The 14,456-nt window shown below is 40.9% G+C and overlaps 1 protein-coding gene and 1 non-coding gene across 2 annotated transcripts; one reads left to right on the plus strand and one right to left on the minus strand.

The window, feature by feature from the left end:
• Nucleotides 1-464: 464 nt before the first annotated feature.
• On the minus strand, nt 465-3,334 carry LOC140241821 (oxaloacetate decarboxylase, mitochondrial-like). Its single transcript, XM_072321576.1, has 3 exons — nt 3,198-3,334; nt 1,719-1,818; nt 465-950 (listed from the first exon to the last, which is right to left on the minus strand). The coding sequence occupies exons 1-3, from the start codon at nt 3,326-3,328 to the stop codon at nt 465-467; spliced, it is 717 nt and encodes a 238-aa protein (XP_072177677.1). The 5' UTR covers nt 3,329-3,334.
• Nucleotides 3,335-7,247: 3,913 nt separating this feature from the next.
• Nucleotides 7,248-7,439, plus strand: LOC140242186 (U2 spliceosomal RNA). The gene has a single exon (XR_011902127.1). It is a non-coding gene; the product is annotated as a U2 spliceosomal RNA (small nuclear RNA).
• The last annotated feature ends 7,017 nt before the right edge of the window (nt 7,440-14,456 follow it).

The raw sequence follows: 14,456 nt of genomic DNA on the forward strand, positions 1-14,456 counted from the left end.
AATTATGCCCCTTGTAAATCATCCTCCCTTAGTTGGAATAGGGAGGTAGTTGGGCATGGAATGTCCCCAGTTACATGTTCTCAAGAAATTAATTTTTCATAAATTCAGTATTTTGTGACACAATCTTCTAACATATTTTGCATTAGAACAATCTAAACACAGACTAAATTTCTTCTTTCAAGCAAATTCAAGGCACATTACAAGTGCTTTTCTTGTGTACTAAGAAGATTGCAGCATGTCAAATCGTATGACAATTAGAGAACACATTAAGGTCCTGATAATTAAAGAGAAGCTCTATTGGATGAGTTTAAGTAACATTCATACTCCCTCAATACAGTACATCCTTTCTAATACTGGTTTGACTTTGCAGTTTTGCAGATCCAAAGCCTTGATCTTATTCATTATCCTTTGAAAATAACTTTCTCTTTACAGTAAATTCTCGTTTTATATCTGCCACATATCATTCATTCCACACTGAACTCCATCTGCAGTAACTTGTCCCCAAGTCCTGCTTCAAGCACATCCTTGCTTGTCACCGGCCCGACACCAGAGGGGGTCCCTGTGAGGATGAGGTCCCCGGCCTCAAGAGTCATGAACTGGCTGATGTAGCTGATGATGCGCGGCACTGAGAAAATCATGTCCTTGGTGCAACCATCCTGTTTCATCTCTCCATTCACCTTGAGCCACAGCCGGACATTGCCAAGGTCACTGATTGCAGCCTTGTCAACAAATCCACCCACGGGGCATGCGGTGTCGAAGCCTTTGGCAAGAGCCCATGGATGACCTTTACCCTTGAGGGCGCTCTGAAGCTTCCTGTCCGTCATGTCGAGGGCCAGAGTGTATCCCCCAATGTGGTCCATGGCAGTGGATTCTGGGATGTGGTCTCCAGGTCGCCCAATCACCACTCCAAGCTCAACTTCATGGTGTATTTCTGTGGCGTCTGGTGGCAACTGTGTAGACAAGTCACATGATCAGCAATTTTTACAAATGTGTGAATGTGTTGTTGCATGTGTTTATGTTTTTGGGGATCTGTCATGTGTTTTACTAGCCTTTATGTTTGCACAGTGCAGTTCTACTGAAAAAATAAAGGAATCCCATTTACTCTGCGCATGATGAAATCTCAATTCCTAATATTTTTCACAGTGACAAAATGTATAGTTTACTCAGATTCATAGTACAAAGGAAGACCTCCATGCCTATTTATGTAGATAAATAATAAGAGCTCAAGTGTTTAATACATAAAACACATTAAAAGAGCTGAAATGAACCTAGGTAATGATTTCCTGGAACTATGGCTGACCCTGCAGACACACATACAAAATGCACTACCGGGTACTTCAAATACAGAGCACTCCTGTTATAACAAACAAGGTTATAATGAAATTCCGGTTACAACAAAGAAAAAATTCAGGACGCAACATTATTTGCTCTATGTTTTTTATCATTCACTTGTTCGGTTTTAATGAAATTTCGAAATAAACGAATGAAAACTGCCGATCCCGCGACTTCGTTATCACGAAAGTCCACTATATACTGATGATAACGACAGTTGATATTTTCATAGCACCTTTTCCACCTGGATTTAAAGCGCTTTCAGATGTCATCCCTGGTCGCCATCAGATAAAAGATATATTGCAGATCTGGTTGTCATCATGTCATTAATTAATTTGAGGATGACCACTGTTGCAAATACAGCTGAATTACTGGCCATATCATACCTTAATCTTTCCTTGACCTTCCTTCAGATATGATGAAGTTGGTTTGATGAAGATCAGTGGTTTTGTGGGAACCACATTACCAAGTTCAGCAGCATGCTCTCTGTAAAAGTTAGACATGGGGACCAAAAATACAAAAACAATTATGTAATGAGTGACAAAGACCATATGGCTGACGTAAACAGAGAGAATAAGATCTAAAGAATCATGATATCAAATAACGAAGCATATACACCCTATGCCATGTCAATTAAAGTGGAATAGACCATATCCACGTCAATATAAGTGCAATAGACCATACGCACTACGCGTAAGCAATACTCGTGAAGCTCACAGGCTCTAGGAAGATCACTTCTTTCCAACTGATTGACAAATTGCCCATCATCAATGTTATTAAGCACCTATCATTCGGTGTTTTATTAGTACCCCCGTAACCATGATAGAAAATCATGAGCATACTACTCGGGTTGCCCATACCAATGTTTTTGTTTTTTTTTTGTTTTGTTTTTTTAATTAATGCACTACGTGTATTAAATCTACTACTGGTACTAAATCACTGAATAATCAGATTTGTGTGTAAAGTAGGTGGGAGACACAAGGCCATGACATCAACTCCTCTACAGGTGGATTTTGTGGTAATTTACACATCAAATTCAGGGAGATACTTGGCTAGATGCACATCAACAAGCAAAAAAAAAAAAAAAAAAAAAAAAAAAAAAAAAAAAAAAAAAAATGATTATTTTAACAGGCCGAGTAAAAAAACAAAAATTGCTTCTTGCCCCCGTCCACATCATTTCTTTGCTGCTCATCAACAAATCTAATCTAGAGGCCAGGAGCCCTATGCGGACAGCTGTAAAAGTGGTCTTTACCAAACAAAGTAGGAAGCAGATAATTAAGACATATTCTTGTTGTTGGGTTGATGCTGATCTAGATAAGTCTATAGATCTAGATTCTAGTCTATATCTATTAAAATCAAATGAAATCTCCACAATTCTGGCCTGGGTTTATGGGGGCTAAATTATTTCAGGCTTCTAACTTCAGAAGAAAGAACAGCAGCATGTAATTTACCGAATTAACCCTGCTAAAATTTGAAAAAAAAAAATAAATAAGTGGTCTATGTATCGGAGAGGAATTAGTAATATTAGCCCGACCAGACGCCGTGCATGCAGCGACTGGGCTGTGTATACAGACAGAGTACAAGTAATAATACTAATATGTTTTAATTTAGGTGCATTGACATTGCTTTAGGATTCATAGCGTTAGTAGAGTTTAGGGTTTGGGTTAGGATTAGATAAGGGGCTGAGCTGAAGTTACAGTAGAAGCCTAAAATAATTTAGCCCCCCCCCCCCCCCCCCCTTTTGCCCCCAACCCCCCAGGATAGCGGAAATTTCTCTGGCTCTCGTCACCGGAGCTCACACAGATTTTCGTGTGTGGGACCAAACATTTGAACTTTGCATTTGCCTAATGTACTAAACTACTCACGCGTAATTTCTACCAATGCAGACGATCTTCTTTCCAAAATCGGCAAATTTACTCAGTTGATCGGAGGTGATACTATTGGAAGACATTTTCCTTAGTGGCACAACAGCAATTCTCAGGTTACGGAGGAACATACTGCAAGAGGCTGACGAGTCGTCCTTTTGACTGTGACAGACGCACCACAAACTCCGCCGAGGGCGAGAAACGAGGGAGGTGAGTCTCACCAAGGAGGTGTTCTTTCATACCTCCTTGGTCTCACCTCCCTGTTCTGCCTCATTGGAAGCATAATAATGTGTGTGCGAGTGCGTAGGCCCTATGTGTGTACCAATCACGAAGAGTCTCATCGCAAAACGTGATCCATCATGGTCCATATTATAAGAAAAAGTATTTAAGATCCCTAATTCAAAGAAAATAAGAAAATATGTGATATTTTTATCATAACTTGAATAAGGGAAGAAGTGGGACAGTGATGATGTCCCAGTTCACCCCAGCACCCCCAAAATTAAAAATGGCAGCTAGTATATCACAATAATGCTATAATATTTGCAAAATCTTTTAATGCAAATTTTTGGAATTCATAAGGCATTGCGTGCCAAATGCCTCCTATAAAACTGTACTATGAATTCAGAAAGCACTTCACACTGAATGCAAATATATCCAAAAAGTGTGATAAACACAAAACAAAACAAACAAACCAAAATTATACTCTAGCTAGCAGAGCTGCCAGTGTTACCATGTGCTTGTATACTCTGATGTCAAAAAATGTAATGCCTAATAGTGGATAAGACTTGAAAGCTGATCAGTTCAAAACTTTTTAAAAATGCCTAATAAGGGATAAGACATGGAAGCTGATTAGTTCAAAACTTTTTGAGATGTGAGAGGCGTCTCACTTCTCCCGCGTCCCCCCAATCACCCCTTGCGATACCGAGGAATTTATACCTCCTTGTGATACCAGCGTTCACACTGTTGGGTGGACTCTCCCACCAAAGCGGGGAGAATTCACACCCCCCTCCCCATTACGAAAGAGAAGATAAATCGGCGTCACAAGCATGCGTCACCTGAAAAGTGTCTCCTTCGAGGGAGGTGGGAGAGGGAGGTGGAATTCCCACCTCCCTGCTCCTTCTATGTGCGGGTACTGTTCTTCCTGTGGCGTGCAAACTAACCGCCTAGTGCACCTTCTGCATGCTACTTCAGGAAAACCCTAAATCTGTCATCGTGCAAGGGTGGGGGTGGTGGGAGGCTTGCTGCACCTGTAGATACGAGGCTTTTTGGTTGCATCACCTTCACACCTCCCTGGTTGCATCACAGGGTACATGACGAGACTATAGGGTGAGGCCACACGTGCGCGCAGAAATCACAGCACCTCAGTGGAACCAAGGAGCTCCTTGGTGGAACACATCCACAGTCTGTGTTGGTGTTGGCATGGACAGGAAAAACATACTAATATATGCTACATCATGCCTGCGAAGTGGGCCAACCACTTCTGATGCATGCTCGCTTACATTGGGGAGTAATCAGGGCCCAGGAGTCATGTAAGGGCCTACACCATGCAGGAACTATAGGCCTGTATTGGTACACTTTGATCCGTCTTCGCACCTCCTCTTCATGACCACCATTCGTGAGTTCAATGATCGAAATCCGTAACCTGATGTCATGTTTATACACGGTAGGCATATTATGGATCCTTATGTCAGGCAGTATAGGGCCTCTCCCGTGCCTTTTTATATACCTCATCGGGTGCATCACTATGCATGTCCATCTTAAATCGGAATGTTGTGCCTGTTTCAATGAAAGTGCCTTTCATTCACATGAGGGATATATACCAAGAAGTCAAAATTAAGTTTGTTAAACCATTATCGTTAATTAGTAAATTGACCTTATGCATCATGGTTATATTAAACTGAACAATAATGCAGTGCTTATATATTTTCATATACTTCATCATGCAGTCGGGACATCCGTGAATGCTTTTTGGTCTTAATATGTATTATTATTATTATTGCTCCTTAAAGGGGAAATGCAGTCCAAATATTAGTTAATCTGGTATAAAGAGTAAAATATTACGGGCACAATGATATAAATTAGATCAAAATTGGATGAAAAATAAGGAAGTTATGACACTGAAGTTTCGCTACTTTTGATGAAACAGTTCTTGAACAGTCAATATGAATGGACGAATGGCAAAGTGAGCATGTCATTCCCTCACAACTTACCATTTAGTTTGTACATTAAAATTTGAAATTTCCAGTTTTTCATTTAAACGCAGGTATTGTGCCCGAGGCTCAAATCCTCATCATATATCTAACTGATCATTATAAGTAATTTAACCAGGAATAATGTTATGTTTCAGACTTCAATGACAGAAGCATTGTATTTTCATCATTTTTTTTTTTGTACACGATCAATGGAAAATTGTGAGGGTTTAGCTCACTCATTTGCATATTCATACCTACTGTACAAGAACTGTTTTAGAGAAATTATCAAAACTTCAAAATTTCAGTCAAATTATTACCGTTGAACTCGTAAAATTTTACTCTTTGTTATCAGACTAACTTATATTTGGACTGGATTTCCTCTTTAATTTCTCGCCCTATAGGCAGACTCCCACACTTTCCAGGTTTACAGCGAATCCTTTCTTTGCAGGTTTTCAATGGAGGCCTAGTTGTGAAGCGATAAATCAATAATTGTGCGTGGCTTCAATTCACCGGCGATTTAAATCGCAAAGTGCAGATTCGAATTCAGCGGCAAATTTCGCTGTGTCAGTCAATATGAATCGATTACAAATTTCTTTAATAAATATCGATTTTCCATAATATATATCGATATATATCGATAAATTTCCATAATATATATCGATACTTGACCAAAAGAAGAAAGGAAAAAAGCACGGACATGCGCGCGTGCGTAGAGAAGGTAGAGAATGTAGATCACACACACACACACACACACACACACACACACACACACAAACACAATGGATCCACCGATCCTACCATTCTTTATGATAAACGAATTTTACGGTCTTGTTCAAGTGGAGTCAACCTAATGCTTTCAAAGCCTTTCACGACTTTGAAACTAAAACAGACCTCACGAAAGATAGGTTGGGTATAATGGACACAAAATTTAGTATACACACGTCAACAAACGAATGACCACACGAAACGAACACTTTATTGTGTACACATTCTACTGGAATATTTAGTACAGTACTCGTAGAACTATTGCTTCTATATTTCCTATGCTTCACACCCGACAGTGCGAGGCACTATACTCAATGAAGACTGCATCGCAAAGTGCGTGCTTAAAGAACATGCCATTTGATATACTGCTTACATGTAATACATTATATCTTACAGCTTCAACGAATACGTGAACCCATATCATGCTGTATACATTCCATTTACACAAAATGAAATTAACCGCGTCTTAAGAAGAAAATAACTGCCCGAGTGGGTCGTTAGATCAAGAAAAGAAAATGCCCGACATTTTCAGCATGCTGAGTGTATCGTTCCATTACAAACTTTAATTTTACTAATTTTACCCGTCTCTGTCAAGCAAGGGATCATTGACATGGTCAAAGGAGCACAATTATATAGGCCTATTTTGCAAGAAGCAGAGCCATGAATGAATAGCGCAAGCACTATACATAATTGGGACGTGTCTGGTTGACTATCGATAGTACAGTGTAGTAGTCAGTGGTACGATATGGTGCGCACTGCGAGCACGTACGCGTTCGCTCAGGCATATCGTGAGGTCAATATTCAGAGGGTTTTATTATCATGCAAATATACAACGTGTATGGGCGATCATGTATACGAGCAAAGTGTGCTTTTTCCAAGATTTCCAGTCATTTATTGGACTTTATTGCAGAATCTTGTGACGACAGTGCGTACAAATGAATAATATTTTGAAATATCACAGACACTTACGTAATTTTCTCTCTGGTCGGCTAAGATCATACTAATTTTGAAAATATACGGTGAAATCCACTAAGTAACTGCGACCACATATTTGTAATCGGAGTTCAATTCCGTCCATGTTCACTTTTTCGTTATCGCTTCTCGGCCTTTTGGCTAAGATCATGTGTAGTATCTGTTCTTTTCAGCTTAATATCTGAAACGCGACTCACCGAGTCGCTTGTATATTAAACTGATTTTTGTACCTAGGCCATGGAATAGGGGCTTGCTCCATCCTGGCCACGGGTTGGCCCGGTATTGCAGTACCTCCGGGATCGGCCCACCCCTACGGGGGTAAAAGTGAACCAAAGAAAGAATCACCTAAAAATATCCTATGCACGTTTTTCTCTCCCTTCCGTATACCTCTCTCTCTCTCTCTCTCTCTCTATTTCTCTGCACCATTCTTTCCCATGTTTTTCTTCTACTAAATTGTTTAAGGTTACAAATTATTTTCACAGGGACCTAGAGACGTTGTGGGCACTATCCACCATGCAAGGTTGTCTTCCAACCAACGCAGCCAGCCACCAAGCGGTGAAAACCCTATGCCAAGGGCAGATGTTATTCAATCACGAGGAAACTCTTCCAAACATTATCAGGTGGAACCACTGTCAGCCCAACATGGTACCAATCAGACGTCGCCACGATACTATTCAACGATAACTATTCGTATATCCCAGGTGACCCACCGTAGAAAACGCCCAGACAAAACGGTCATTAAAGGATATACAAAATCACAATGACGTTGTGGTGCCATTCGACAACGGTCCAGAGGCTTGCACAATCACCGCAAATGCCAGGGTGGAAAAGTACTCCACCATCCGCCAGGTACCTTGAGATGATGATAACTGCGTGGAAGCACATTTCATGGCTTCATCATGCGGGCGCCTTTGAGACCTGACAATACTGGGATACTGCCAATGAACGTACAATGGGCAGACTTGGAATCAGCCGTAGATACGGGACTCTGATGCGGAAGTTATGCTGCATTTTATGTCATTTTTGATGGACTTCAGCACTTTATAAGTGGTCATTATTATTATTATTATTATTATTATTATTATTATTATTATTATTAAGTCTTCCCGAGACATCTACTCGGAGCACCTTACGGGACACAGACGGTACAAGGAGCGCTCCGCTAAAGCTACTCATGTTCGTTCATATAGCCTTGCGGCTATCTCTCTTCGCTAAGTCTTTTGACTTAGCCTCTTTGGTGTTTTCTTGCTAGCCTTTTGGCTGGATATTTTTGTGTCATAATGCAGCGCTCACTTCTGCGAGACTGCTCTGTACAAGTACTACTCAAGGATGGTGAAAGTACTTTTGATTGTTTAAAGAAATACGGAATTAACCCGTCTGACCACCTGACGGCAGTGCAAACCTTGTCAGGAAGTAAATTTGATGTTACGTTTCAAAACCAGAAAATCAAGGAGGAGTATGTGACAAAGTTGCAAGGAGAGGACGTTGGAGTTAACTGTTACTCCAAACCCATGAAGGTTGTGACGGTGTTGCATGTGCCCCATGAAGTCGACGACAACGCCGTTCGATTCGTGTATGGCAAGGTGCTGGCGGGACGCTTCCTCACCCACAAGGACTATCCTGGCCTTTTTAATGGTATTCGACAGTACAAGATGGAGCTGACGAGCAACATACCCTCGTCGATCAGTTTCGGAGGGAGGGAGTGTTGGGTGAGGTACGAGGGACAACCTCGGACCTGCTTGAAGCAGTGAGGTGGGATCTCTTCCCACCTCCCTGCTTGAAGTGTGGACAGAACAGCCACGAAGCAAAGGAGTGCAGAGTAGTGCGATGTTTTCGCTGCAGAAAGGAGGGGCACGTCGCCGGCGGGTGCACCGAGGAGCTGGCCTGCACCACATGTGGGAAGTCGGGGCACTCTTATAAGTCCCGTCCCATCAGCTTCGCTAATAAGTTGAAGCAGTCAACCTCGTGGGTGTCCGGAGGAGGGGAGGCAGTCGAGACCGGCGCAGGGCCGTCGACGTCGGAGAACAAGGAAGAAAGAGCTTTACCCAAAGCCTGTTTGATAACTCCGACAGCGACGAAGAGTCTGGCACCGCCATGGACACCCAGCGATCATGGGCTGAGCGGGTTAATCCGGAATCGGAAGACGTAAAGCCACCGGTCCCCGAGGCAGAGGTAGAAGACTTCACTGAGGTGAAGAAACGTGCTCCGTCACCAAGCACGGAGCGAGCCCGTCCCAGCCCCGGAATAGGGTGACGGCGGCGAGTGAAGTAATCGCGGCGACCAATATTATCACGGAGAGAAAAGAGTGGGTCGCCTGCACGGCACCCAAATGTAAGAAGACTTTCAAAGTTTTTAATGACTTTGTGGACCACGTTAAAAGCAGTCACGCAGATGTCCCACTCGAGCGTTTTCCATGCCCCTATAAGTGTGCAATGACACTTGTAACAACCCCCGATAGCGCGATAGCGTAAATCATTTGAATAGCAAGCACCCCGACTATTATTTTGCGCCAGCACGGCACGCATTTTTTTCGATGATTACTTTTTTGAGAAATTAGTGTCCTCCAAATATAAAGCATATCATTCAACATCAAGATATGCTCACTAACTTTAATGTATGGGTTACGGGACACTCAAAAATGTAGAAATGTTATTTCATGGTTGAATATTTTAAGATTTAATATTGTTCTGTTACAAGAAACATATTTAAGTGAAGATGATTTGATGAATTATAAAAAGTTTTGGAGAGGACCTGTTTTCCACTCTCCGTCACCGTCCAAACATACGTCGGGCGTGCTTATAGCCTTCTCAGATAATTTATCCAGTTCATCTACACAAATTCGAAAAGATAGCGAGGGCCGCCTTGGTTCTATATTATGTACCTTTTCAACCTATACATTTCGTGTTTGCAATAATGCACCCAACGATCCAAGAAAACGAGTGGAATTTTTTAGTAATATTTATTCTTCTATACGTGGCAATATACCACTGGTTCTTGGGGATTTTAATTGTGTAATTGACCAAAAAGATCGTTCGTGCACCTCATTAAATTCATCTTGTTTTGCAGGAAGGAAGGAGTTGATTAATGTCGTAGAATTATATAATTTAATAGATGCGTGGACAGAAAGTAATCAGTTAGAAGCCGGCCACACCTGGGCTCACCCTGGCAAAGGCCAAAGCTCAAGGATTGATATACTATATCTTAGTTATAAATTTGATATTATAAATGTCTAAAAAATTAATTTTCCTCTGTCGGATCACGATGCTGTGAGTTCTATTATATGCTGTCCACGAGAGAAAACTGCGAAATTCCAGTCGTATTGGAAGTTTAACGTTTCAGTGTGTAAAGATGATTTAGTTGTTGAAGATTTTATTTTTTATTACCATATGTGGCAAACTTTAAAACCTGGTTATGCATCTATCATATAGATTGGTGGGAAAATATAAAGAGTCGCATAAAAGAGTTATCTATTATTCGCATGGAGTGCGGCGGGCTCGAGAGAGACGTCAGCGCTTGGAATCACTACAAAATACGTGTCTTTATGGACATGAAGAGGAGGTTAAAAATTTACTCAGGGAGGAAAATAGAGGGGCTTTTGTTCGGTCAAGAGAGAAATTTTTTAGAAGAAAGGGAAAGGCCAGGAGGATTTTTTTTTTCATAAAGTAGAACAGGCTAACGCAGAGTCTAAATTGATAAGAGAAGTGAGAAATTCTCAAGGAAACATTATGTCGGGTGATGATAGACTTCCAGTTTTTCATGAATTTTATACTAAATTGTACACACCTGACACCACTGTTGATAAAAACATACAGGATGTATTTATTAATTCACTTTCGAAAAGTATTAATGAAGACAAATCAAACTCAATGGACAAACCCATTGAGTTAATTGAAATCAAAAATGCACTGGCATTAATGCCAAAGAATAAATCACCAGGTATAAATGGATTGTCAGTAGAATTTTATGTTCGATTTTTTGATGTTATTGGTAGTGATTTACTCAGTATATATAATGAGGTATTTTGTAATAAGTTGATGTCACAAACACAGCGAACGGCAGTTATCACTTTACTGCCCAAGAAAGGGGACCCTTTGGATCCTGTTAATAGACGTCCAATAAGCTTGTTGAGAGTAGATTTACAAAATAATAGCAAAGATTTTACAATTAAGACTGTCAAATGTAATTGGGGATGTTGTTAACATTCATCAAATATGTTCTGTCCCCGGTAGGTCAATTTATCAGAATCTATGCTTACTATAATACGGGATATTGTAGACTGTTCAACTCTACGAGGGAATTCGTGTGCTCTCATTTCAATTGATCAGCACAAAGCATGTGATGAGGTAAATTGGGATTTTATGCTTAAAGTTTTGACAAAAATGAATTTCGGAGAACGGTTTATTGCTTGGGTAAAGATTTTATATACAAGCATTATTAGCCGTATATTTGTCAACGGCCAGTTTAGCGAAGAGGTGATAATTGGGCGAGGCGTCCGACAAGGGTGCCCATTATCGCCGGCACTTAACATGTTTTGTTTATAGAGCCATTAGCGCGATATATCATGTCGCACAGGGACATAAAGGGTTTCCACATTCCCGGTGGGGGTGGGGCATCCATACATTATTACAGTTCGCTGACGATGCCACCTGCGTGGCAACGTCACAGTCTGACATTGTCAATTACTTTAAGTCTTTTACTCTTGTTGAGAAAGCAACGGGTGCTTCTTTAAATCTTAGAAAGACAAAGGGATTGAAGTTGGGAGCCTTTTGGGGGCGAAAAAGGGGATATTACTTGGATGGAAGATGAAATTATGATAAATGGTGTATGTTTTGGGAAAGCCCATTGCATTCGTTGTTTTTGGAAGTCTCTCTGTACAAAGCCATAGCAAAACTCACAGCTTGGGAAAACAGAGGGCTTACAATGTTGGGGAAAGTTGGCATTGTAAATACATGTGTATATTCTTTGTTTTATTATGCATCACGGGTATACCTCCCAGAAGACGACTTTTATAAAGAAATACTCAAAAGTGTGTTTAGGTTTATTTGGCAGAAAAAGACAGAACTCGTTTCTGGTGAACCTTGTTTCCTGAGCTCAGACAAGGGTGGTCTTGGTCTTCACAATTTGAGTCACACAATGCATGCTTTGTATATACGTGATATGTTTCCACATCTATCTGGTACAGATACTGTTTCGTATAATTTTCTGTTTACTCGATATTTCATGGGATGTAAGCTAAGAAGAATTTTTCCACGGATGTGGTCTAATCTTGTGCCGCACAGCGATGTTATGTCTATGAATTATAGGCAGGCGTGGTCAATTATATCAGTCCTGTTTCAGCTAAATCCAAACTTCGCTAGTGTTTGCGGACGATTAGACCACATCGTGAATTTGTCGAAGGATTTTACTCCGCTTGTAGAGGTCGTTGACCCCTCGTGGGACTGGTCCTCAGTGTGGCGCATGAGTCAACATTCGATATTATGTAATGCTTTGAAGTCGTTTAGCTGGCGCTCTACACACGGAGCCCTGTACACACGCGAGAAGTTATCTCGCTGGGGGATTGTGATGGGGTATGCCCCTATTGTACGAAGATTGAAAACAGATACGACCATGTGTTTTGGGACTGTCGGTCAACTAATCAAATAATTTATTGGGTTTCAGAGTTAACTAGGCGGTTACTAGGGCCTGGAATATCCCTAAATCGGAAACTGGTTTTGTACGGAACCCCCTTTCCGGTCAAAAACCAAAGAGTATGGGGAAGGATATGGTTTATTTACGTTGTCACTCGAAAAAATATGTGGAATCGCCGATGTTCGTTTATTTTTGAGAATAAGCCACATGTCGGACGATGCGTTGATCACAAAGATTAAAGAGGAAATCCAAATTTGTATTTTAGCTGATTTTAAAAGAATGTCCAGTGCCAAATTTAAAGAAACATGGATAGATGGGTCTTTATTCTGTTCTGTTCAAGGACAAGAAATCAATATTAAGTTGCCATAATGTGTTATATGAATAAATTAACAACTTTAAATAATTCAGTCTGGTATTAAAAGTGACGATCTTTTTGTCTTCACTACCTCACAACATGCTTGCCTTAATTTGTAAATAATGTACATATATTTAAACTGTTTATGTTACTCAATAGATTTTTGTAAGAATAAGTCACGGTTATAGTCTTAACTCCATATTCCTGAACGTTTATTCAAGAAGAATATATTATGCAGTACATTAGAGTGTAAAGTTACTCAATTTCGGGCAACAAGGTATTAAAACAGGCTGAAAGTGTGCCGACATTAAAAGTTATATCGACAATGATGTTTAGTTTAAGTACTGTATGATTCTCAATAAAGGATTCATTTTATATTCATGCATTTGCCATTTGTAATTATTGTATATATGTTCAGAGTTTTGATGAATAAAATTGAAAGAAAAGTATCTGTTTGTTGGCCCGGTATTGCAGTACCTCCGGGATCGGCCCACCCCTTCGGGGGTAAAAGTAAACCAAAGAAAGAATCGCGTAAAAAAATTAATATCCTTTGCACATTTTCCTCTTCCATCCATATCTCTCTATTTCTCTGCTGCACCATTCTTTGACATGCTTTTCTTCTACGAAATTGTTTAAGTTTACAAATTATTTTCACCTAGGGACCTAGAGACGATGTCGGCACTATCCACCGTGCAAGGCTGAACTGTTTTTTAACCAACGCAGCCAGCCAGCCACCAAACGGTGAAAACCCTGTGCCAGGAGATGTTAATTCAATCACAAGGAAACTCTTCCAAACATTATTAGGTGTAACCATGTTAGCCCAACATGGTAGGCCTACCAATCAGACGTCGCCACGATGCCATTCAACACTTCATTGTGGCCATCAAACACGGCGACATCTATGTCAACCAAAATGTCCCAGGTCGCATGGCAGATCGCATCAAGAGGTGGGCCTGTGACAACGATCTCCTCAGTGCTGAGCAGAAGAGCGCCCGTCCATGTGAGGGGTGCTATCTAGTATGAACACACCTTTCACCTTTCGTCAGCTCTGAAGGACTGTAGGAGAAATCAGAAACAGGCATCCATCGCATGGCTGGATTTGAGAAACGCTTTCGGTAGCATCCCACACCAGGCAATGTACATCGTCCTTGAAACTCTCGGTGTCCCCAACGATGTTGTTCTCCTCCTGAAGGATATCTATACGGACGCTATGACAACGTTCTCAATGCCAAGTGGGGAAACTGAAGCTGTACAGATCCAGGCAGGTGTAAAACAGGGCTGTCCCATGTGAGGGGTGCTATCTATGAACACCCACCTTTCTCCTTTCGTCAGCTCTGAAGGACTGTA

The sequence above is a fragment of the Diadema setosum genome, chromosome 18 (assembly GCF_964275005.1).
Source record: "Diadema setosum chromosome 18, eeDiaSeto1, whole genome shotgun sequence".
NCBI lineage: Eukaryota > Metazoa > Echinodermata > Echinoidea > Diadematoida > Diadematidae > Diadema > Diadema setosum.

Coding starts and splice junctions, on each gene's coding strand:
- LOC140241821 (XM_072321576.1), bottom strand. CDS start 3,328: ATGTTCCTCCGTAACCTGAGAATTGCTGTTGTGCCACTAAGGAAAATG. Junction 1,819..3,197: donor TGCATTGGTAGAAATTACGC/GTGAGTAGTTTA, acceptor TAACTTTTACAG/AGAGCATGCTGCTGAACTTG. Junction 951..1,718: donor AAGGTCAAGGAAAGATTAAG/GTATGATATGGC, acceptor TTGTCTACACAG/TTGCCACCAGACGCCACAGA.